The 26,075-nt window shown below is 29.8% G+C and overlaps 6 protein-coding genes across 9 annotated transcripts; 3 read left to right on the top strand and 3 right to left on the bottom strand.

Moving 5' to 3' along the window:
• The first annotated feature begins 2,037 nt into the window (after positions 1-2,037).
• LOC122849657 (28S ribosomal protein S21, mitochondrial-like) lies at positions 2,038-6,246 on the top strand. Of its 4 annotated transcripts, XR_006373583.1 has the most exons (4): positions 2,051-2,148; positions 2,332-2,683; positions 2,823-2,979; positions 4,441-6,246. XR_006373583.1 is itself a non-coding variant. In XM_044148429.1 (2 exons), the coding sequence occupies exon 2, from the start codon at positions 2,333-2,335 to the stop codon at positions 2,594-2,596; it is 264 nt and encodes an 87-aa protein (XP_044004364.1). In that variant the 5' UTR covers positions 2,038-2,148; position 2,332; the 3' UTR covers positions 2,597-2,979. The 4 variants fall into 4 exon arrangements, 2 of the variants coding, with proteins under 2 accessions (XP_044004364.1, XP_044004366.1); XR_006373584.1 differs by lacking the exon at positions 2,823-2,979 and having other exon boundaries at positions 4,441-5,998; XM_044148429.1 differs by lacking the exon at positions 4,441-6,246 and having other exon boundaries at positions 2,038-2,148; positions 2,332-2,979.
• Positions 6,247-9,504: 3,258 nt separating this feature from the next.
• LOC122849650 (histone H4) lies at positions 9,505-9,910 on the bottom strand. Its single transcript, XM_044148421.1, has one exon. It carries the CDS (start codon positions 9,872-9,874, stop codon positions 9,563-9,565), a length of 312 nt encoding a protein of 103 aa, XP_044004356.1. The 5' UTR covers positions 9,875-9,910; the 3' UTR covers positions 9,505-9,562.
• A 255-nt stretch (positions 9,911-10,165) lies between these two features.
• On the top strand, positions 10,166-10,579 carry LOC122849665 (histone H3-like). The gene has a single exon (XM_044148440.1). It carries the CDS (start codon positions 10,172-10,174, stop codon positions 10,577-10,579), a length of 408 nt encoding a protein of 135 aa, XP_044004375.1. The 5' UTR covers positions 10,166-10,171.
• Positions 10,580-11,381: 802 nt separating this feature from the next.
• Positions 11,382-11,896, bottom strand: LOC122849628 (histone H2A). The gene has a single exon (XM_044148398.1). The coding sequence runs from the start codon at positions 11,835-11,837 to the stop codon at positions 11,460-11,462; it is 378 nt and encodes a 125-aa protein (XP_044004333.1). The 5' UTR covers positions 11,838-11,896; the 3' UTR covers positions 11,382-11,459.
• Positions 11,897-12,161: 265 nt separating this feature from the next.
• On the top strand, positions 12,162-12,739 carry LOC122849635 (histone H2B). The gene has a single exon (XM_044148405.1). The coding sequence runs from the start codon at positions 12,177-12,179 to the stop codon at positions 12,549-12,551; it is 375 nt and encodes a 124-aa protein (XP_044004340.1). The 5' UTR covers positions 12,162-12,176; the 3' UTR covers positions 12,552-12,739.
• Positions 12,740-15,288: 2,549 nt separating this feature from the next.
• Positions 15,289-16,967, bottom strand: LOC122849609. The gene is made up of 2 exons (XM_044148376.1): positions 16,770-16,967; positions 15,289-16,662 (listed from the first exon to the last, which is right to left on the bottom strand). Exons 1-2 carry the CDS (start codon positions 16,779-16,781, stop codon positions 16,129-16,131), a joined length of 546 nt encoding a protein of 181 aa, XP_044004311.1. The 5' UTR covers positions 16,782-16,967; the 3' UTR covers positions 15,289-16,128.
• Between the last annotated feature and the right edge of the window lie 9,108 nt (positions 16,968-26,075).

The raw sequence follows: 26,075 nt of genomic DNA, 5'->3' as shown, positions 1-26,075 counted from the left end.
GAGCAGATCAAGTTTGATCTAGTCAAATCTGATTTGATCAAAATTGATCTGGTCAGATAAGATTTGATCAGGGCGCAGATCAAGTTTGATCTGGGTTCAGATCAAGTTTGATCTAGTTTGATCTAGTCAGATCTGAAACCAGATCAAATTTGATCTGACTAGATCAAATCTTATCTGAGCCAGATCAAAATCGCTCAAATTAGATCTGATTTGATCTGACGATTTTTTCCTGGGATCATCACTTTCTGGTACAAAATTTGACATTTTCAACACAATAAATAAATATAATGTTTTTTATTTAATGACTGGAAAGTCATCGGTTATGTTTGACAGTATGTCATACTAACCAAACGATAAAAAAAAAAAAGCCCGTTTGCAACAAATAATCGTTCTCGACACAATTTCATCCTAACGCTCATTTCATACCGGTATACGGACTTGATTCAAAAACTTCAATCAATAATTTCGAAAACGATTATTATCCTTCAATATCTATTAATTGATGAAGTATGAAAATCGAGTCGTTATTACTGTTCGTGCGCGTATGTTTATTTTTATGGGTGCTTTCTTTTGTGTATTTATTTTTTTTTTACTTTAATGCGCATGATCATGTATGTATATGCGCACGTATGTCATGCAAACTTGAAGAGAAAATAGGCGCTTTCTTATGGGTGTTTATTTTTTTTCCTGTTTATTTTTACGCATGCGCAGTTGAATGCGCAGTCAGCGGAAAGTCAGTTTGCAACAGCATAGGACATGAGGGGCTGGATCAGCCATGTTTCAATTTTTATTTTTTAAGAATTATTTGTTCGATGCCACTGTTTTCTTCTCATGTTTGTATAATATGCGCATGTGCATGATCATGCGTATGTCATGCAAAATTGAGGAGAGAGCAGTGGCATCGAAACAAATAATTCTTAAAAAATAAGAATTAAAACATGGCTGATCAACTCGCTGTCATTTCCGACTGCGCATTTAACTGCGCATGCGCGAAAATAAACAGGAAAAACAATAAACACCCAAAAGAAAGCACCTAGTGGCGTTGAATAAATAATTTATAAAAAATAAGAATTAAAACATGGCTGATCCAGCCCCTCTTGTCTTACGCTGTTGCAAACTGACTTTTTGCTGACTGCGCATTTAACTGCCCATGCGCGAAAATAAACAGGAAAAAAAAAATAAATACACAAAAGAAAACACCTTATGTCTCTTTTTCGTTTCAAGCATTTAAAGATATAAATGATGTTTCAGTAGTTTGACGATTCCACACTTTGTCATTCTTATGTTAGGAGTTCTTATTTATTTTCGATTAAAATCAAGATCTTCAAAGATCAAAATCTTAAATATGATTGCTTTCAAAGCTATTGAAATAGATTCACTTTGGCTGTGTTCTTTGGCCAGTTTTTTTTCACGCATTCTGACCGCGCAGTTGCGCAGAAGTAGAGGAATCAAGTAAAATTTTTAAAGTATATATGTGTGCGTTACACACACTTACAAACACTTGGGGGACGTTCCAAAAATCACTCGGAAACCCGGAAGCGGCGCAGTAGACAAAAAAATATATTGATAAAATAAACTTCAAAGTAACTAGAGGTTACTGTAGACATTGTAAACAACAAAAACAGCCATATTGCAAATGCCATTTACTTTTGTTACTTATTAAAGTTGTGAAAAGTATTTTTATAATTATTATTAATAATTAAACAATAATAATTTATTGTTTTGTGCCTATAAAAATACATGAACAAAAAATCATGTCTACCACAACAAAATATCAAAACTTTTCTATGATCACAATCTTGAACTTCCGGGTTTCCGAGTGATTTTTGGAACGTCCCCTTGAAAACTCACGTGCTTTTTCAACTTTGCGCAAATGCGTGGTCATGATGCGCTAAAAAAAATTGTCGAAAGAACGCTGCCTTTATATATTGAAGAAAATGAAGAGGGCACTAGAAGGCACTTTTAACTTTTTATATTTGATACTTTTGATACATTATTATACGTATCATTCATGTATGAAACCTCAGAAGTCTTCGAATTACCCATAGCTGTGCATCGCTGCACAAACCAAACATCACCAAAAATAACTTGTAAATAAAAAGAACTTGTTTGGTAAATTGGTAAAAAAAGTTTGTATTCATCTATCAGGTGAATATAATTAATTATTAATTAACTATACTGAATATTATAACATCATTTATAATTCAATTTTTGTTTTGTCAAACAAATCTTTAATTCTTGTGTATAATAATGAAATATTATTGACATTCTAACCTTTCAAAGTGTTTACTTTGAAGTTTCGTCTAATTATTTCAATTGACATTTTTGTAGAATGAGACACACACCATTTATTTCAAGAACTGTTTTGGTTAAAAATGGGAATGTTGATGCTGCATTTCGTGTTTTGAATCGTATTATGGGAAGAGAAGGTTTCCTTGAGCAATGGCGTCGTTGCAGATTTTACGAAAAACCACCACAAGTACGTCGTCGTGTTAATTACGAAAAATGTAAATCATATTACAACGAGGATATGCATCGATATATTCAATTTACAATGAGAACAAATCGAGTCGATGCATTTCCTGGCAATCGCTAAATTAATCAACACCAAATCCGATCAACGTAGATATGCTGAATTCACCTCTTTCAATGCACCTCTATTCTTGGTTGTTGATCGATCACGGTAATGAAGACCAAGGTTTTCTAATTTATTTTACCATATTCTTCAACATCAACATTAAAATCGAACACACCAAATGTTCAGAGTATCCGTTGTACCAACAAATTTTTAATAAAAAGATTAATTGAATGCAATTTTACAGGGTCTCAATGTTTTTAATGCTAGAAAAGAAAAAACAAGTTGTTGCAAATACACATAGCAGCATAACCAGTGCAACAGTATTTAATTGACTAAAAATTACAAGTTAAAATACTTGCCTGCAGTTTTGTAATAGTAACTCAGCTGCTGTTTTATTTTTGGTAATATATAAAAATGATAAATCGCTATTTATTTTTTACTATTTCGAATTTATCAAGCTCTTCTAACGCTATTTTCTATCAAACATTTATTAATCTAACAAATACTCCAAAATAATGTAATGATTAGAGATTTGTAGTCTTCAGAGTGTTTCAGTATTTTCATGTAACATGATCAATTTTACTCAATAATTCAATAATATTTATAACTATTTTAAACTAAATTTATAAGGATTCTAAAAATACCAACATCAAGTAAATTCAGATACAATTAAGCTCTGCTTTGTGGGGGAAGATTCATAATCAAAGACAGAAAAATTATGTCGAGTAATTTTAGTTTGAGAATTGGTATTTGTGTTAATAATTTATTGTTGGGATTACTCGTTATTCGTTGAATGAAAAATTTAAATATTTGACGATTATTAAAAATTATCTATTTCTATTGAGAAACATTTTTTATTTGTTATATTTTACAAGCTATAAAAATAACGGTATTTAAATCCTCTTGCAATATTCAAAAAAAAATAGAAACATTTTTTTTTTAAGATTTCAATTTATCAACTTTTTGTTGTCAATTCAAGTTCATTTTTTAAAGTTATTTACAATAAATAAATTCATTAATTTGTCTATCGTTTTTGTGAATTTTTTTAGTCACTAAAACACCTATCAATTTTTCTCTGTTAAAAAAGAAAATAATCATACTAATTTATGGAAAAAACAAATTTACTGTTACTTCTTGGTATCAATATTATTAATAAATAAATAAATAAAATATTTAGTGTATAATTTAAGTGATAATAAAAATGATGATGTGTAATAATGAGTCTGATGATGACAAAGATTTTATTGATGATAATTTTAATGAAGATTTTGAGTTGAAGAATAAAGAAACTAGATGTTTAAGTAACCAAGAATATAGTATTTTAAGTAACAATGAAATAAATGACGAAGTAACTGTCAAAAATAATAAAAATATATGCGTACACGCGAATAAAATCGAGAAAAATGTTAATAATGATTACGTTGATAAAAAAAAGTTCTAATAATAATAAAAATAATTTTGAAGTTAATGATAAAGAAATAAATTGCAAAGATGTTAATATCAATATTGAACTTGTAATAAATATAATTAAAGTTCAATTAACGAAAAAATTGAAAAATAAAAAAAAAATTACTAATTGTCGGGACAAATATTCCTAACAAAATTAAAATTTAATTTTTATATTTATATATATATGAATTAATATATTTTTTTTTACACAAAAACAAATACACAAATAATACATGAAAATAAATACATTGAACATGAACAAAATATTTTGGGAAATGCTAAAATCAAAAACAAAAGATAAATTAAATTTTTTTTGAAATAATAAAATTTTTTTAATAACGATAAAGGTAAAATAAATAGAAGTCGAATGCTAATTTCATGAATTTAAATTTTATATTGAATTTTTTATATAGAAAAAGAGAGAGCAGTGAAAGAAGAAAGCAACATCAGTCAACATGCATCAGAAAAGAAATTGAGGGGAGTTCATCAAGCTAGCCGCGACAATGAAAGCCGGAGAGGAGAGACAATACAAGCAGGTTACAGGGGTAACAAATTACAATTCAAGGACATCGTGGAGTACATTGAAGAAGAATAAAATAAGTTGTATTTTATAATTCTTTTTGAAATCTTTTACATTTTTTAATTTTTTATTTTAAATAATATAAATTTTTCTATGGGGAAAATTAATTAACTTTTGAACTTAATTTATGGGAAAATTAAATGAAACCTTTTTTGTACTTTTGGGGGAAAAATGATAATTTTTAAATTAAATTAGATTTCATCATTACATTTTACTATAAAAAAACATAAATTTACTGCAAAAAAATATGAAAATTTACTAAAAAAAAACTAGTAGAATATTACAAAAAAATTATGAAATTTTATAAAATACAAAATTTTTCAAGAAAAAAATACAAAAAATAATATAAAGATTCGTAAAAATAAAAAATTTGAATCTTACTTTGAATTTTTAATTACACTTTTAATATTTTAAAAAAAGGGGAATATTCAATAATTAAGTAAAATACAATATTTTAATCAATAATATTAATTAAATATTCAAATAAAATAAAATAAAAAAAAATATTTAAAAAAAAATAAATAATTAATATGAAATTTTACAAAAAAATTTTTAAAAAATTAAAAAAAAAAAAAAAACAACAAACAAAAATAGAATAATAATAAAAATTTTAGCTTAGAAAATTGTAAGGTATTTCTTACTGCGCGCGTCGGTGGTTAATTAATTCCGTGTGGGCGGCTGATTTACCAATAAATAATTCAATTTGAAATCAAAATAATATATAATAATAACAATAATCAAAATATAAACAAAAAATAATATCTAAAAAAATATAATAAAAATTTTTATTCTACATCGCTGAAAAACCTTAGAAATAAAAAAATATAAACAATCAATAAATTCTCAATAATTAAAAATAAAAACAATACTTTTTTTTTAACAATAAAAAAAAAAAAAAAAACAATAAATTTAATATTAAATAATTTTCAAGGTAAGATAAAAGAATGAAAGCTCAACAATATCACACCGAAATGAAACTTGAATCAAATAAAAAGTAGGTCACGCTCGACTCGCACGGAGTAATTCTAGCCGTTGATCGTCCGTAAGGGGTCTCGAATAGGACATAGAAATTTTTTTTTTGGGTTTAATATTTATAATTTTAAGTAAACAAAATGTACCAATAATAGATAAATTTTTCTTTTTTTTATTCGCTGCTGTCGTTTTTCAGACAGACAACGACCTTTTTTGGGGGGGAATTGTTACGTCTTGGTATCAATATTATCAATAAATAAATAAATAAATAAATAAAATATTTAGTGAATTCAAGGGCATATAAAATACCGAGTAAGCAGTTAAAATTTTTCCTTTTTATTTTTCGATTATTTTAGCAAAATCAACATTTTACCTTTTTTCTCACAATATTATGTTTTTTATTTTAAATTATTTTTGCAAACCGCAGTTCAAAGTCACCTTAGCTACTCGATATTTTACATCCGTTGACGTTACAAATAATTCTCTAAGTAAAATATTAAACGCTGACTATCGTGGGACAGGTAAAATATAATTGGTCAAGATGTTCCCACTTTAAATCATCCCTTCTTTTTAATTTGATTTTTATGAGAATTATTATTTTGATAAATTAACGAGCTTCACTCTTGCGACAACTTTTGTTTGGACAATATCTAAATTAAATTTAAATCAATTTTATGAAATCAAATATAATTAAATAAATAATAAAATCAATTGAAGTTTTTCGTTTCTAATAAATAAAATGTTAAAGTGAATTTAAATTAAATAATCTTTGTGTTTAAATTATTATTTTTCCGTTTATAAATTGACTGTTCCTAATACTATAAAATTATTGACTGTGACATTTCTCCGGGGTGTTGTTTTCTGTGCTTCGAGTTTATTTTACCGTTTGGATTATTCGAGACTACCAACATCAACAGGCGATCATCCAGATTGACACGCTCTCAACAATTGTTTCGGATTATTCTTACATCAAGGTACATCTACAATCATACACATTTCCTCCTAACCCGTTACCCTGTAGGGAATAACAAAATAAGAGGATTTTTTAATATTAACGTGAAATACCAAGTTGATTTATTTTAATTATTCTATGATTATTTGCTTATTTAATTTTGGTTTTACATATTCTTTCTTTTTTTTTGTTATTTTATAGTTTAATTTTAATTTTTCAACTTGGTACGTAACAACAAATAAAAAAATTTTAGCGCAATGTCGAGTAACCAGAAAACTTTTCACAAAAATATTATAATAATATTTTCAATCGCATTTTTTGTGGATTCCAAGACCCCTTTTAAATATTTTTGTTGCTTACCAAATAATTTTTTGGCCACCTTAATTTCTTGGTATTTTGATTAAAATTACTGTAGTGTAGTAGGAAATTCTAGTCGATCCTGGTGGCCTCCCCACGCAACTTCTCAATTTCCAGTAGACTACAGTAAAATTTGTTTGATACTCTACAGCATTATTTGCTGCGGATTTCTCTCCGTGTAGCTACCGCTTTTTCTTAGTATTTATTTTATTCATTTGACAACTGAAATACATGTAATTTCTTTTAAAAAATTCCTTTAGTTCCATCTTTTTCTTAGCTACATCTTTTCCCTACTCATGTAATTACGGCTGTAATAAATAAACCAAAAATCTTTTCGTATTTCTAAACTTATTCTTTGCCTAACTCGTTTTAGCCTCGTTTTGACGTCGGATCAAGGCTAAAACGAGATATATTCGATTCGAATAATAAAATCACTAAAAAAAAAGGAACTTAATTTGTTGTCAAATTATTTATGATTAATGGTATTGTTATTATTTATAATAAAACTCTAATATATAAACAAATAAACAATAATTTTTTTGTATTTCTAAACTTTTTTTTTTTCGAACTCGTTTTAGCCTCGGATTTACCTCGTTTTGCCGTCGAATAGCTAGCGTTACATTTTGACGTAGATTCGGGCTCGGTTTTCGGCGTCGATCGGAGCATCACACTCGGAAATTAGCCTTGATCGACGTCGATCCGGGGCTGAATTTTTACCTGATAGCTATCAGGTGTTGTTTGTTGGCAAAAGCTTCGCAAATTTTGGTCTTGAAGCTTGATTTTAGTCAGTTGTCGAATAGTTTCTTTTAAAACCAGTTTGAGCTGGTGATGACATGAGTTATAATCATGAACTACAGCAGCGATACACTTAAAATTTAAAAGAATATATGACCTAGATGACCCTTATAAGTATGATAAGCTCTTTGGGTATTTCCTGAATCTCGTAATAACAAGATTTGTACATAATAAGAGTTGTACATAAGCAGTCGGAAAAACTGATTTGATGCAAACTCAATCAGCAGTCAGCTCATATAAATTATTATAATTTTGAGTACAAGTTCATTCGCGCAGGTATTTTTGATAATTTATTTATCAAATCTTCAAAGGCTTATTTGAAGAAGAACAATCCAACAACATTATTACAACAGAATGACATTCAAAGGTCTTGAAAAACACGACGTTTTGCACTTACCTGAAAATCAACTGTATTCTTTTGATCCAGGCAACGTTCTATCACATTGTGATTGGATTTTTTTTTCATGTTTTTTTATATGTTTAATAAATTACATCATGCATTTAATGTTATTAAAACGCAATACGTCGAGGTCTTTCATAATTTTTTTTCTTCATATCTATCTCTCTTATGGAAATATAAGATATTTTTTTTTTTTTTACAATTTTTTTTTGTACTACTTATTAATAATTTGTTCATCAATCCATTAAAGCTTAAGCTAAAATAAATAAATAGCTAAATAAATTTATGCTTTATGAACTATTATATAATTTTTTTATATTTTACGGAGGCGAAGCCTAACGTATTGAAATCACTCGCAAAAAATAAATAATGTTCATATCTTATAAACTATTTAAGATAGAGAGTTTGAAAGAGGCTTAAATTAAAGGTATTGAAAAGATCTACAGCCGAGGATATGAAAGAAAAAATTTTGATTATTAGTTAATTAATTGTTGATAAAAATAGTTTTTGGCCAATTTCTGGAGAAATTACTCCGGCGCGAGGTTGGTGGTGGAGAAATTACTCTGGCATGAAATTGATGGCGGAGAAATTATTCCGGTATGGAATTGATGGCGGACAAATTATTCTGGCATAAGATCGGTGAAGGAGAAGAAACTTTGGCATAAAAGTGGTGCCGGAGGAACTATTCCGGCATGTGAGTAGTGCCGGAAAAATTATTCCGGCATGGGATCGATTGCGGAGAAATTATTCCGGCATAGGATTAGTGCCAGAGAAATTATTTTGGCATGAGATCATTAAAGGAGAAATTATTCTGGCATGAAAGGAGTGCCGGAGAAATTATTCCCTGCCATCAATCCCATTGAATTCAGGGACTGTCCTCAAAATACTGATTTTGTATATATTTACATATACACTTAGTACTAATTCGCGATTTTAATTATTTTGATGTAATAAAATTATTTTCACAATAAAAATCCAAGCAGCAAGTTATTATAAATTTTATTTTACATCCCTTACTTGTATCATAGCTAGATTGTTGGTGGATGCATATTGTGACAAGAAAAAACTTAATGTTCAACTTGTTTATGGTGTAAAATACAATCTATAATAACTTGCTGCTTGGATTTCCATTGTAAAAGTCATTTTATTATATTAAATTAATTCAATAGCGAATTAGTACTGAGTGTATATCTAAAAATATACAAAATCCGAGCTTGTAGTAGTTAACTCAGTTCCCCGACACTCTCAAACTTTTTATATTTAAAAATTATTTATTTATAAAAAGCATAATAATATGAACAAAATATAAAAATATTGTCTTGTCCAGGCCCATAATCTTATATAGTAAACGTAAACTTTTGAATAAAAAAAAAAAAAAATATTCGTAAAAACATAATGTTAAAAATTGAATAATAAGCAAACGTTGAATAAATTTGATGGCCCTGAAAAGGGCCGGTTTTTTTATTGCTGATGTGGAGCTTAACCTCCGAAACCGTAGAGAGTACGTCCTTGACGTTTCAATGCATAGACAACATCCATGGCAGTGACTGTTTTTCTCTTGGCGTGTTCGGTGTATGTGACTGCATCACGAATGACGTTTTCTAGGAAAACCTTGAGTACACCACGAGTCTCTTCGTAGATCAATCCAGAGATACGTTTTACACCACCACGACGAGCCAAACGACGAATTGCTGGTTTAGTAATACCTTGGATATTATCACGCAATACTTTACGATGACGTTTTGCTCCTCCTTTTCCCAATCCTTTGCCTCCTTTACCACGGCCAGTCATGTTGAATGAATATAGAGTTGGTGTTACTTAACTGAGAAGGAGAACTAACAGCTGAATGTGATTTTCGGAGCAAACGACGCTGTTTATAAAGCCTTTTCGAAGCATGTTGTATCCCCATATTTTGACTGAGAGCCAATGAACAAGGTGTATTAACTCTTTATAGGCCATCGGCCAATCAGCATAGAGTAAACCACTGCTCCAAAATGCTTAAAAACACGCGTTTTACCTTTCGGAGCACATTTTACGTCTTCTCTTTAACCGAGTAACACGTTACGGTCTCTCTATTCTGTAATCGCCATGGCACGTACAAAGCAAACTGCCCGTAAATCAACTGGAGGTAAGGCTCCACGTAAACAACTTGCCACCAAAGCTGCTCGTAAGAGTGCACCAGCAACCGGTGGTGTCAAGAAGCCACATCGTTATCGTCCAGGAACAGTAGCTCTTCGTGAAATTCGTCGTTATCAAAAAAGTACTGAGCTTTTGATCCGCAAGTTGCCATTCCAGCGTCTTGTTCGTGAAATTGCTCAGGACTTTAAGACCGACTTGAGATTCCAGTCATCAGCTGTTATGGCACTCCAGGAAGCAAGTGAAGCCTATCTTGTTGGTCTCTTTGAAGACACCAACTTGTGTGCAACCGCCAAGCGTGTTACTATCATGCCAAAGGACATTCAATTAGCACGTCGTATCCGAGGAGAACGTGCTTAGAGTATCATATCAACATCAACAAAAATAATCGGCCCTTTTCAGGGCCATCAAATTGATCTAACTAGAAAATATTTATTCAATTTCAACCGATATATATATTAGACCTGATATTTTTATCTGCGACTCCGATCGTTCTTATTGTTGGTGTTAACAAGTTGAAACAAATTTTTTTTTTTGATTTATTTTCAAGCTTAAAACATTCTAAATAACATAGCAATTACAATTTCTTTTTTTATCAATTAAATTTCATTTGCTCATAAATCAAATTATTTACATTTATTATTTTTTTTACAATAAATTAAATACAAAATTATTTTGATTGAAATAAATCTTATATATATACCTATAATAAATTTTGTTTGCTCCGATTTGTTGTCGAAAAATACTATCTATTAAAGGAACCCATTTCTATAAATTCTAGGCATTGGTATGTCGGACACATACACATAGAGATCGACAGGTGTTCAACGCTGTGTGAGTCTTGAGAAAAATCAATAATTGAGCGTTGCGCAGACGACCAATATAAGTACATATGCATACGAGTGCATTAAGTTTACTCCAAAATTTCGGAGCAAAATCATAAACATGTGTGCATGAAAATATAAACAAATAAATTACTCCAAAATTTATGGAGTAAAAATGTATTGGTTTTTTTAATTAAAATTTGGTAACGAGTATCTATTTTTTTTATTGTTCTAAAAGCCACAGAAAAATTATTTTAAATTTCTAGAGTAATCCAGAATTTGTTTTTTTTTTAAAAAAAAGAAGGAAAATTTATGAATCGTATTGAACGAAAATTCAAAGATTATAACATATCGTTTTGAATTAATTGATGGCCCTGAAAAGGGCCGATTGGTTTGATATTAATGGCTTGTTGAATTTAAGCACTGCTTTTTTCAGTCTTTTTTGGTAAAAGAACAGCTTGGATGTTTGGCAAGACACCACCTTGGGCAATGGTTACACCAGAGAGAAGTTTGTTTAACTCTTCGTCGTTACGGATGGCCAATTGAAGATGACGTGGAATAATTCTGGTCTTTTTGTTGTCACGAGCAGCATTACCTGCCAACTCGAGAACTTCAGCAGCCAAATATTCCATAACGGCAGCCAAGTAGACAGGTGCACCAGCACCAACACGTTCAGCGTAGTTACCTTTACGGAGTAAACGATGAATACGACCAACTGGGAATTGGAGTCCAGCACGGTTGGAACGAGTCTTTGACTTTCCCTTTGCTTTACCACCTTTGCCACGGCCAGACATGATGACTTGGAGTTTTTGGAGTAAACTTGATGCTTAATGAATACACGACCTGTAAGGCGTGTGAGAGACGACTAATACTGTTGAGGCCCTGAAACACGGCTTTTATGGACTTTTTTGCCGCAACTGCGCACCAATCGCGTGGCGTTTTCACCCTTTTAGTCACTCTTTTAGTAAAAGATAGCAACAAAATTGTAAACAGCGCAACAATCACAACTCTCCCTTGCTCACAACTGCTCGTTCTCTAACGTTATTGGTGCGCTGTTCACAACAAAAAACAGTTAAAAGCGGCCGAAAAACGCCGACCCTCACAATTTCCAAGTTGATCCTTAAACTATCAACATGCCTCCAAAAGCAAGTGGTAAAGCTGTTAAAAAAGCCGGCAAGGCTCAAAAAAACATCACCAAGACTGACAAGTCCAAGAGGAGAAAGAAGAGGAAGGAATCTTACGCAATCTACATCTACAAAGTATTGAAACAAGTTCATCCAGACACTGGTGTCTCATCCAAGGCCATGAGCATTATGAACAGTTTCGTCAACGATATCTTTGAGCGTATTGCTGCTGAGGCTTCCCGTTTGGCTCACTACAACAAAAGATCAACCATCACCTCCCGGGAAATCCAGACAGCTGTTCGTCTTCTTCTTCCTGGTGAACTTGCTAAGCATGCCGTCAGTGAAGGCACCAAGGCTGTCACCAAGTACACTAGCTCCAAGTAAACAACTGGTCAACCGACACAACATAAACCAATCGGCCCTTTTCAGGGCCATCAAATTTTTATAGCTACGATAAACTTACTCAATTTTGTGTTACTTACATTTGTGATGGGATATATAAAAATATATTTACGACGAAAATAAAATTAAAAAAAAAAAAAAGCAATAAAGATTGTCTATCCACCATGACGGTAGTATAGTCAAATAGTTTTGTGCAACGAGAAACATGGTAATACTAGTGAGCATTAACCTTAAGTCTTAACAGAAACGTGTTGAATAAAAAAATAAAATTAAGTGTCAGGATGTACGAGTTTTATTTTTGGCAAGTGCAACTAAACAATACTGTGAAAACAATAATTTAAAACTCATCATCATTCAATAGACGTTAATCAAGTAGTTATAAAAAAAAAAGAAAAAACGTGTGCTTGTGATAAATATGATCCTGACATATTTGTGATGCTGATATTGACTGGAGTGAAATGAAAAATCCAGCTGAAGCCTCAAATATTAGCAAGAATGTACCTTCAACTTAGTCAACTAATCAAGCTGCTGTATGAATAATTGAAATTTATACTCATTTATATTTTTGAAATTTGGAGTAAAAATTTTGGAGTACAAAGTAACAACAATAATTCAAAACAGTAAGTTTTAATGAGTCATCAATGGTTAACCTTTCAACTTGTAATTTTGTTGATATCATATTCGTTCTACCAAAAATATCAATAAACAATTATATTTTTTAACCAGTATAATGTATAAATAATATTATTAATTTTTATTATTTCAGTTGCTTTCATTAGCTCTGTACAAGTATCTACTTTCAACACCAAGGTAATAATGCTTTTAAGTCTGATGCACCATGGCTATTTATTTAGACAAAACTAGCTTCCTGATGCTTTCAACAAGAAGTGCAATGACTCAAGTAAGTAAACAACCCTACTATTATCTTACCAAGTTTGATTCAACATCTGTTTCAATGTTAATTTTTAATAAACTCTTTTTTAGATATCAAACTGTACCAAGGTGTACTGTTAAAAATGGTGTAACAAGATACTTTGTATAGATTATACAGATGTCAATCCACTTGTTATAGGAGCAATGATTCCAGAAAAATTTAAATCACAATCAACAAGTAACATTTTTTTAATATTAATTAATCTTTATTACAAATAAAATTATAACAAAGTTAATTAAATATTGTTAAAACTTTTTCTAGGATCTTGATTAGAAACTTGTTCTGGAATTGGAATCACCAAATCATAATATTGAATATGTTGCTCCTGCACCCTAACTCGTGGTCTCCCTCATTATATTAATTATCATTTTACCCAAAGTTCAACAATACAAAGACATGTCACAGCAATGATTAATTATAGTTAATGATTTTTACAAAAAATCCTCATCTAGTCAAATCAAACATGTTAATATAACGAAGATGGTAATTGTTTTTTATTTGCTAAACTCACAAGTGATCTCATTGACAGTGGTTATCTTGTTGATATATCTGCTTTTTTTAATATCATCACTGACATTTATTCATTAGATAATAACAGCATTCAAAACATTAGTTTTTTCAAATTCCTTTTTTAAAATAACTTTTGTGATCATTGCACATGTACATAATATGATTTATAAAAATAAATCATTATTTTTTACAATAATAAAATCGTGAATAAATTGCAAGAAACTGAAAACCATAATCATCTCTAGAACTGAAGCCAAAAAAAAAACCGTTTATTTCAGAAATTCAATAAATAATAATTAAAAACGAAGATAAATATAGGGCAACCAACAAATGATAAGAACACTTTCATGATTGAAAAACAAATAAAGTCATCAAATAGATATAAACTAGGCATCATGAATATAGACAATTTTAATATGCTAACACGCGTTGGTATTATCTACAAAGACGATAAATCTATTTGAGATTTCGAATAAATATTCAGTCTTAGTATTGTTCCCATATTATTGTTTCTCAACTAATATAATTATTTATTGTTCTTTTTTTTTAAATAAAATGACACGTGTTTTTCCAGTCTATGTACATTAGGGTGTTTTTTTTTTTTTCGATATTTTTTTTTCTCTTCACCCATCTTCATACAAGTTTATACAGCTCTAAATCATGCCCAGAAAAAATTTGAACGCAATTGAAAAATATTTAGAGGTGGTTCAGGGGTCATTTGTTTTTTCCATTTGATTAACATGGGTTTAATACACTTCATTCACCATTTTGATCATGGAGGCTTTAATTTTCGACCGTTCAAGTTCGCGTTGGTCTTATTTCATAGAGTATTGAATTTTATAGCATATAATATTCATAGTTTTGATCATTTACAATTTTGTTTTTCAAAAAAATTTTAAATACTACCTTTTTGAAGCATTATTTCACTATTTTTTTTAATTATAAATGATCAAAACTATGAATATTATATGCTATAGAATTTAATACTCTATCAAATGAGACCAACGTGAACTTGAACGGTCGAAAATTAAAGCCTCCATGATCAAAATAGTGAATGAAGTGTATTAACCCCATGTTAATCAAATGGAAAAAACAAATGACTCCTGAACCACCTCTAAATATTTTTCAATTGAGTTCAAATTTTTTCTGGGCATGATTCAGAGTTGTATGAACTTGTATAAAGATGGGTGAAGAGAAAAAAAAATATCGAAAAAAAAAAAAACACCCTAATGTACATACTCCAACAGTGTTGAAAAAAATACAGTCGTCTTTTTTTTTTTTTTTTCTTATTATTCACTGTCTGAATAGAATTTTTTAAATAAAAAAATTTCAAAAAATATACTGAGATAGATGTATAAGCTATTAATTTCTTCTTCTTCCTGGTGAACTTGCCAAGCATGCCGTCAGTAAAGGCACCAAGGCAGTTACCAGATACACTAACTCCAAGTAATCGATCCACGATTATTAACAACAACAACAAGCAAAAATTGGCTGTTTTCAGGGACATCAATTTTTTATAACTAAGATTTACTTACTCAATTTCTTAATTTTTTGTCATTTATATTTATCATAGAAAAAAAATAATTTTGCTCCTATTTGTTATTAAAAATAGTGTTATCACATTCTTACGAGCTGAATTTTATAATCATATTAATAAATTGTTGTAAGTTATATACAAGATTGAGAAAGATCAAATAATTTGTTTATTTACAACCACTTGTTGAATGATCTGACTCAATTATTTTGGAGTGATTATATTTATTGTCAATTTACATTTTTTTAGCATAAAAAAATACATAATAATGAAATAATATTGATGATAAGACAACAAATCAGAAAGAAATAAATTTTATACGTATTGGCGATGAAGGTTTACAGAGGGTCGAGACGTGTTAGACCTCCAGAGCGTTGCCAAAATGCCAACCCGTTATGGGATCCCCAGCGACAAATCATGGAGGTGTATACACCTCCATGCGACAAATAAACAAATTATGGGATATCGGACGCCATTATGGATTTACGTCGGTAACTGAAATTTTTTCCTTTCCTTCCTCTTTTTTATTATTGTTTTTTTGTTGTTGAAATGTCAGTAGCTTCATCAGTTAATATGCTAAGTCATTTTTTATTCATTATCTGTGTTAGTTCGTTTTTTTCTGTCTCTCCAATCACATTTTTTATTATTTCTGTTCCTTTAGTTCTTTCAATAGAAAGCTGTTTAGCTATTTCTGAGTCAGGAAACATTTTCTTGAGTACAGGAACTAAGTGATCAAATCCACGAAATGGTATTGTATGCTCAGCAAAAAAAGCAGCCAACATTATCTCTGCACTTTTAACTGATTCATTTAATTTTTTTACTTTTACATCTTCATCTGTACTCTTTATAAATTGAGTAATTTTTGATGTTGATTTATCAACTATCGTGTTTTTTTTATGTTGAGTTGATTCAATATGTTTTTTCAATACTGAAATATCAGCAGTCATATTTTGTTTGCATTTGTTACACCTTACTTTATGGATATCATGATTAACTTTTTCTATCCAGTTCTTAAATAAAGGATTTTTAAACCATCCCTCGACAAATTTTTTCTTGGATTCATTTGTTGAAGAACTTGATATCTTGCGTTTTTTACTTGGTGGCAAGTCTTTTATCTAATAATTTAAAAATATAGCAGGTTAAAATATACTATTCATGAGCTGTCAAATGACTTATAAAAATCAACAATAATAAAATTTTCATTCAATATTTTTTTGCTTACCTCTTCATCCATAATAAATAGTGTAATATAATAAGTTATAATAAAATAATATCAGAATTTATATACAGTAAATATTTAAATCATAGAAAAAAAAGAAAATAATTCACAACAAAACAATTCACGTCAACATGACTCCATCAATGTCACCAATACCTTGTTTGTCGGTAGCTGGTTATCATTGACGTCTTCTACAAGGCTATAAAATAATTTCTGTATAATACAAGTTCTATCCAGTTCTATCATTGGTCAGAATATTTGTGTCGAAGCTTTGGATAGGCCAGCTACAAGCAGCTACAAGTTGCAACTCTTATGGACTGCTGTGAACTACTACAAATAGGATTTTACAGTATCGACAATCGGTTCAATTAAAAACGTTAAAAGAAAAAGTTAAGAAAAAAAAAATTTTCACAAAAATAAAAAAAAAAATTCTTATTGTGGGTCATATGTCCAATTATGGATTATGCGATAGTCATTATGGATTATGGGTTCAAAGTTGAAATTATGGGAAAAATCCCATAAATATGGGGTCGTTGGCAACGCTGGACCTGATCCATGGCATTAGCAATATTAGCATGTTTTAGACACACACACACACACACACGTGGACGTAAATATCAACAGGTGTTTTAAAAATCAACAATGTAGCGTTGCACAGACAAATTTTATAAGTTATGTGTGTAAATGTGAGACTTTACTCCGGAATCTTAGAGTGGCACTGGCACATGTACTTTGCTATTGAATTCTCTGATGTACATAATAGAAATATACAGGTAGATCCATCATACGTTTTTTTAAGCCAATAAGAAATGCGGCCCCCAGGTCGCCATATTGGCTAAACTTTTGTGACTATATACCCATTCCAGATGAAAAAATGGCGACGAAAAAAATAAAAAGTATAATAATGTTAAAAGTTACTATGATATATCATTATAATTATAATATTATAGCCAGAAATGTATAAAAATTTAAAATATGAAGTATTACCATTTTTTTCAGGTGAAAATCAACAGAGTTTCTATTTAGTTATTTCAAATCTATCAAATAAATTGACTATTGTTCATTTTTATCAGATTGTTTGTCACCAAAAACAATGAGGTCTACCACAACAGAACAGTGCCGTAACAAGGAATTTTTGCGCCCTGGGCAAAATTATATTTTGCGCCGTATTTTTATCGATATAATATATAAAAAAAAAATCATTTGTTAGGTGTATTTAACAATAATATATATATAACAAGCAAAACCGCCAGAATATATTGAAATTATTTTTTTTTTTAAATAAAAATTGTTGTGGATAATAATATAAAAGACAAAATATTTTAAAAGTGATATAGATGAAGAATGAATCATTACAAAATCAAAACAGTTTCTGTCTTCTGGCGTTGTCGCTGAAAAATTGTGTCATCGAAGTCTATTGAAGATACAATTAATTTGGCACAATGATTCTATTGTATTATAGAAAATATTGCAGAGAAATTGATCTAGATAATGAAATAATTTATTTGGTTACATTCAATCTTTAGCAACAGTCACCAACAGCTTTTTGATTAATAAATTATCTAGGGATGTATCTAGGGAAAGAATGTAACCAAATACCGAGAGTCCCATTTTAATTTATCAATGAATTTTCTTAAAAAAATATGGCTCAAATTGTAAAATGTTTCAGGTAAAAGTTGTAGGGTTTGGAGGGGGACGGAGAAAAAAAAAAAAAAAAAAATTCGAAAAATCCAAAATGGCGGAGTTTCCAGTATAAACATAGTTTTTTTAAATGGATACTGCATTTTTTTTTTTCACCAAAACGTTTTCTACATCAAAACTAACACTTTTTATTCGAAAAATTTTTAGATAAAATGACTTTTTTTTCGGCCCGATTTTCTCTGTTTATGAATTTTCCTGAAAAAATATGGCTTTAATTAAAAAATGTTATCTAAAAAAGTTGTAGCGCTAAAAAAGACAAAAACAAAAAAAAAAAAAAAAATTGGCAATAGCTTATTATTAATTAATTATGGCAAATGTTTCTAAGAAAAGGATGTTACCAAATAAATAAATTCGTAATCTGAATTAATTTCTCAGCCATTTGCCATAATCATCTGAATTTTCGTCAATTAAAAAAAGGATAGGCAAACCTTTGGCATATAGTCAATACAAGCAGAATAAAAATCGGTCCATGTTAACCGGCGTTAGTGGTTAAGTCGGTTATAGTCACTGAAATATATTAAAACTGGAAGCCGAACTTAGTGTCGCCAAGAGAGAGATTCAATGGATGGGCTTTTGTCCTTTTCGGTACAGTCACGTCAACTAAAGTTGGTTGAGACTGTACTGAAATATAATGTAACTTTTATAGTTTTATATCGTGTAGTACTAGTTTTTTTTGACGTTGACTGTACAAGATTTAATGTGCGCATGCGTGAGTAAGAGGGAAAGCCATCCAATATATTGCTATCTCTAGCAACACTCCGTGCATTGGCTAAGCATAGGACAAGAAGACTAGAAATACAGGAGGACTTACTCCCTATCTCGCCTGTATATAAAAACCGTTCCGCTATATGGTCGCCGCATAATTGAGGGGCGCTAGTAGTACCCGGGTAACGTGCGCGACTTGTATCGCTTTTTTTTTACAATGCGCACAATACAAACATACTCTGACAAACACTAATAGAGCATATACACATGATGTTTGTCAGAGTATGTTTGCATTATTTTAAGCGCATCGCACCCGTACTAGCGCCCCTCAATTATGCGGCGACCACATAGCGGAACGGTTTTTTGAGGCAAGTTCGTCCTCCTGTATTTCTAGTCTTCTTGGCATAGGAGTTCACGTTCCAGTTTGATTATATTTCAGTGGTTATAGTACGATGTTAGTGATAGGTAGCATGGTAGAAGTACTACAGGTATGGCAGTAGCAGGCAGTAGTCCATGCTTTTTTCGTCGCGTTCTGCGCAGCCTTATTTTTTTCAACCAATCAACAACGCGCCATCGAGCTGTTTTGCTTTTCTTTCTAACACGCAATCTCTATTATAAGATCCTCTCTCTCTAACATACTGTTTTGACAACTATTTTTCATATTGTTGTAAATACTAATAAATATATGTGGAGCATGTTTATAAAAAATCAAAAAAATAGAAAAACCAAGACAGTTTAACAAATAAATTATAATATTTTCATTGTTGTTGTTTTTTTTGATGCCACAAACAATAGAGGTTGTGTTGTATTTATTATACTTGGATTCATTTATTTAATATAAATATTTAATTTTTATTATTGATGTATGTGAATCATTATAAAATATACCAAATCTAGTTGAATAAATATGATAACTTTTGAAAAATTTAAAAAAAACTTGAAAATTTTCTTAACAAATTTGTATCGCGCGCGTATAAAGTCTTCCATTTTTGTGGCGAGAAGGCGACCTTTTGATTGGTCGATTCACAGCGGCCAAACCAGGCTGCGCACTGCCATACCTGTAGTATTTCTATCATGATAGGTAGAATTAGGTAGAATTTTAGAGTATAGAGGATCGTGTCTTGGCCGTTGTCAGAAGAAACAAAAAAAAATTTCAATTCAAATTATTAAGTATATTTTTTATTTTACGTCTTATTTTGCATTTTTAATATTGTTCTAGGACGATTGTCTCTAAACGACAAATGACAATAATGAGGACAATTAACTTCAAAATTCAGAAAGACAATCATGTTTATGTAATATCTGAATGATCATAAATGACAGTAGTCAATTTTTTTCCTGAAAATATAATTTTTTTTTTAATTGTTTAAAAAAGAATATTTTTGAAGTAAAACTTCTTTAGAATGGGCAGTAAAAAAAAAAAACAAGAGATGAATGCAACGAAAGTAACGGTATGAAGGTAAGTAATTTTAAATTATTTTTTATGTTGTTTTATTTATTTATTCCCTTGACAACTATACGAAAAAATTTGTTTAAAATTTGTTTCAAAATTTTAGTTTCATAAAAGATTCAAGAGACAAAGGTGAATATTAAAGTTAAAACTTTTATTATATACAATATATAATTTATTATATTATTTTTTATCAAATAATGAGTATTTAAAATTAATCTGTTAAATAAACAAATAATACACAAGATAATAGTTATTCAAGTGCTTGACATAATACGACAGCAACATCATAATCACAATACCAAACAACAATAAATAATATGTGGATGAAATGTGGTACCACGTGAACGTAAAGATAGTAAAGATGGTATTTTAGATTGTATAGGATTTCAAGAGACAATTAATGACATTGAAATATTATTAGAAACATGTGACAAATGTACTGGTAATCCTTAATCAGTAAAAATTAAAATACGACCAGGTGCTATACCAATGTCTGATAATTTTGATGAGACTTGTACTGGTGGTTATAATAATATTTTTAAACAAATAATGAGTATCTAAAATAAATCTGTTAGATAAACATTTAATACACAAGATAGTGGTTATTTAAGTGCTTGACATAATACGACAGCAACATCATAATCACAATACCAAACAACAATAAATAATATGTGGATAAAATGTGGTACTACGCGAACGTAATGATAGCAAAGATGGTAATTTAGATTGTATAGGATTTCAAGAGACAATTAATGACATTAAAATATTATTAGAAACATGTGATAAATGTACTGGTAATCCTAAATCAGTAAAATTTAAAATACGACTAGATCCTATACCAATGTCTGGTAATTTTCATGAGACTTGTACTGGTAGTTGTAATAATATTTTGAATCAAATAATGACTATTTGAAATGAATCTGTCCAATAATCAAATAATACACAAGATAGTGGTTATTCAAGTGCTTGTGCTTGTTATGATCGAGCTTGTCATGATCGAAATAAATTCAAGATCTTGAATGAATTTGTAAAGGACAAAAAAATAGAACAGATGCTTAAATATTGAATCATTCAATGAAACAACAACAACAGGAGTAACTAATAATTTAATAAATGATGTACCAAGTGGAAATCGAAATAACAACAACAAGATTGATCATTCATAAACAACAGCAATCATAATAGAACAAATACAGGGTGGTGGTGGTGGCGGCGATGATGCACTATCATGTGTTTGTCGTTAATTCGCTCATAAAAAAGATGTTGAAAAAATCGATCAATATTTGACATTAAATTTTTTTAACATCAAATAGTTCTTTTTGTTTTTTTTTTTTTTTTTTTTATTCAAATATTGAGGAGATAGCTATTAAATTAAAATCAAATTTATTTCCATTATAATTTGAATTAATTTTATTTATATTTTTCAGGCTGTAACATGTCAGATTACGAGGCTGAAATTGACTCAATATTCAATAATATTCGAAGCTTAAGTCATCTAAAGTTGATATATCGGGAAAATATTAAAAGATATCATCCCGACAAAAATCCTGAAGATAAAAGAGCAACTGAAAAAACTCAGTATTTCATGAATATATATACATAAAATAAAAAGTATACATGAAATAGTAATAGAAGTGTTCGGCTGACTAGTTGTTCAATAAATAAATATTTATATAAAACTAGCTGATTAACCCGGCTTTGCTCGGGATTATTTTGACAATTTTTGAATGTTATCATTTGTTTGAAAAAAATTGGAGCTAGCTAGCTTGAAATAATATTCCCAACTTACGGTTGAGAGTTGAATATATTCCCGTTATTCAATTTTCGATTTTTTGGTTGCAAATGAAAGCCGGAAAAATCATCTATTCCGATGAATTTTCCAGAATTTTCGTGCTCATTTTTTTTTAGATAATTGATATCAAAACTGGAAACTTCAACACCTAGGAATAGGTACAGAACACATATTAACGCTCGTAGTTGAAAGAATTTCTATCAATTATTGCTGAGTCAACTATCATTTTGTTCTATTTAACAATACGGATTATTAAAGCAGTTATAGATCCCTTTTCTCCTAGGGATTCAGTGGACATATAATTTTAAATGGTGCTGTTCCTTGTTTCTCTGCTGTAGTAGTATGTGTGTGTCTATCCAGATAGATTACAGACACATATACTCCTAAGTACCTGCTAGTATAGTGGTTATACTTTGGACAGGGGGACATTGAGAATATTTTCTATAACCATATGTAGAATACCCCTTTCGGACCCAAACTTTGTTAGACAATGGAATTTATTTTCAACCTTAATTATTTGAATAAAATTAACTTTTTTTGAATAAAATAATACGGTATAATGATAATTATTAAATAATTTCGCACTGCCATTTTTATTATCATTAAAGACAGAATTAATGGAAAATCTAAATCAAGGTTATCCATTCAATAAATTAGTACGTACTCACTGACTGAATTTTATTATTCTTAACGTTAAAAATATTTTTATTTTAATACACAGTTGATTTTATATTAACATAACACATTTCCTTTGAACCGAATATTTACCAAAGTTTTTAAGCTTGCCCTGGTAGAAATATTTTTCCAACTTTCTCTACCTTTTTACGAAAATGACCCATGGTTCGAAAAAAGTTGGAAAAAAGTTGGAAAAAAATTGGAGTAAATTTTTGGTTGGAAAAAAAGTTGGAGTAAATTTTAGGTTGGAGAAATGGCGGAAAAAAGTTGGAAAAAAGTTGAAGTAAATTTTTGGTTGGAGAAAGGTTGGAGAAATTTGTCCACCATTTCTCCAACCATGGGTCATTTCCGTAAAGAGGTGGAGAAATGGCGGAGAAAAGTTGGAAAAAAGTTGGAAGAAAGTTGGAGAAATATTTCTACCAGGGTGCATCTTTATTTTGACCTACACTTCTATTAATCTATCGGCTTGATGATTTCTAAAGTAGTTAGTTCAAAAATATTATTGTTAATTTTTTTTCAATTTTTTGATTATGTTAAAACGCAAATAGATAAATCATTTGGGACTATAGGGCGTTATCTCTCTTTTTTCAACTCTGTGATTGTATCTATAAGTGCATAGCAGCCACTACCGAAGCGCCGCTTGTTGACTTGGGTGCGTAACGGGCTATAATTAGTAACTCGGTTGTTTATTAAGATAGGAAATTGAATAAACGCCTATAACGATCTGCGAGATAGGCTCTTTTATTTAAAAAAAAAATCACGATGATCGGTTGGGTAGTTGCTGAGATTATTTTTAATTTGGCTTTGCTTAGGATTATTTTTACAATATCAGAGATGTTATCATTTGTTTAAAAGAATTAAAGACTTGCTACACTGTTAAAAATAAACAGAAATTTCGGTTACATGACCGAGATCCCAAAGACACCCCTCCCACAGACATCTACTCCGAAAAGACACTTGTCCTGTAGACACCCCTTCCACTCAATACAGAGTCAAATACTGAAAAAAAAATGAATACAATAAAAAAATTACAATAAATATATTTTTTTAATTTAACATATTTATTTATTAATTTATTTATTTACTTTTAACAAAACAGAGTTATATATTTGAAAATTTATTTTTAAAGTCTTACAAATAATTATAAAATATCAATGAACGAAATTATTAATTACATTTTTTTAATTCAAAGCTTACAGCTCTTAAATAACAAATAATATTATCTTTTTTATATTTTTCGACAATTTTTTTTAAACAATTATCATTTTATCATATCGACGTCGTTTATGCAGTACAACCACCAGATCATTGAACATAAATTATTAGTTATATTTTTAAATTCAAAGCTTACAGCTCTTAAATAACAAATAATATTATCTTTTTTATATTATTAAACAATTTTTTTCAAACAATTATCATTTTATCATATCGACGTCGTTTATGCAGTACGATCACCAGATCAATGAACATAAATTATTAATTACATTTTTAAATTCAAAGCTACAGCTCTTAAGTAAGAAATAATATTATCTTTTTTATAACTTTCAACAATTTTCTTTAAACGATTATCATTTTCAACATATCTACGTCGTTTATGTGGTACGACCACGCGTTGAACATTCATTTGAGCCAACGTCAACTCAGTATTTGCTTGTTCATCTTTCATACAATTGATAAATTCACCAATTGTAGGATGAGCACGTGACACTAATTTATTAAAAGAATTGTGCCAACCCTCAACAGCATTTGTAGTACGAGCAGTGCCGTAACAAGGGGTGGGCAAGAGGGGCAACTGCCCAGGGCGCAGTGTAAAGGGGGGCGCACTTAGAAGCGCGTCACAAGAAAAAAAATATTCTTTTTTAAACAATTTTAAAAAAAATTATATTTTCAGGAAAGAAATTGACTACTGTCATTTATGATCATTCAGATATTACATAAACATGATTGTCTTTCTAAATTTTGAAGTTAATTGTCCTCATTATTGTCATTTGTCGTTTAGAGACAATCATGCTAAAACAATATTAAAAATGCAAAATAAGACGTAAAATAAAAAATATACTTAATAATTTGAATTGAAATTTTTTTTTGTTTCTTCTGACAACGGCCAAGACACGATCCTCTATACTCTAAAATTCTACCTAATTCTACCTATCACTAACATGGTACTATAACCGACTTAAGGAATATCCAGCACAAATCAAAAATACGGCTAGAGCCTTGGAATTTTTTAAGTAGCTTAATGAAATAGTAATACACACGCTCAAATTTTATGATAATTTTCTTGTAGCTAATTACTTAGTAATTAATTAATTAAGTAGGCTACTTTTTTGGAGGTTATACATAGGTTCTTATGGAGAGTCCGGTTGAGTTTTTAGAAACCTGGTTAGCCATTTCATGAAAAATACGGCTAGCTTTGTCAAAAACTAAGTATAGATAGAAGAAACAATAAGGAAACTTTTGATATAAAAATTATTAGGGCTTTGAGACCTTTTTATTTTACAACAAATAAAAATAAATTTTTGTCTTCGTCTAAATACTTAAGGGGAAGTGAGAAACGAGATTTTCTCCTTTTTTTTATCTCGTTCGCACTCATAGAAATATTATGTTTCTAAATGCCATCCGCAAGAGGTCTCTAGATATACGCGGGTAACACCTTAACCACTAACGCAGGTTAACATGGACCGATTTTTATTCTGCTTGTATTGACTATATATGCCAAAGGTTATTCTTTTTTTAATTGACATAAATTGAGATGATTATGGCAAATGGCTGAGAAATTAATTCAGATTACGAATTTATTTATCTGGTCACATCCTTTTCTTAGCAACATTTGCCATAATTAATTAATAAAAAAGCTATTGCCAAATATTGCTGAGGAAAGAATGTATCACCAAATATATTATTTCCCAGTCTAAATGAATTCTTTAGCTATTTTAGACATTAATTTCAATTTATGATAGGAGATATTGCCATGGTAGAAATA

This window comes from Aphidius gifuensis, linkage group LG2 (genome assembly GCF_014905175.1).
Source record: "Aphidius gifuensis isolate YNYX2018 linkage group LG2, ASM1490517v1, whole genome shotgun sequence".
NCBI classification, from domain to species: Eukaryota; Metazoa; Arthropoda; class Insecta; order Hymenoptera; family Braconidae; genus Aphidius; species Aphidius gifuensis.
This window is presented reverse-complemented; position numbering and strand designations above follow the sequence as displayed.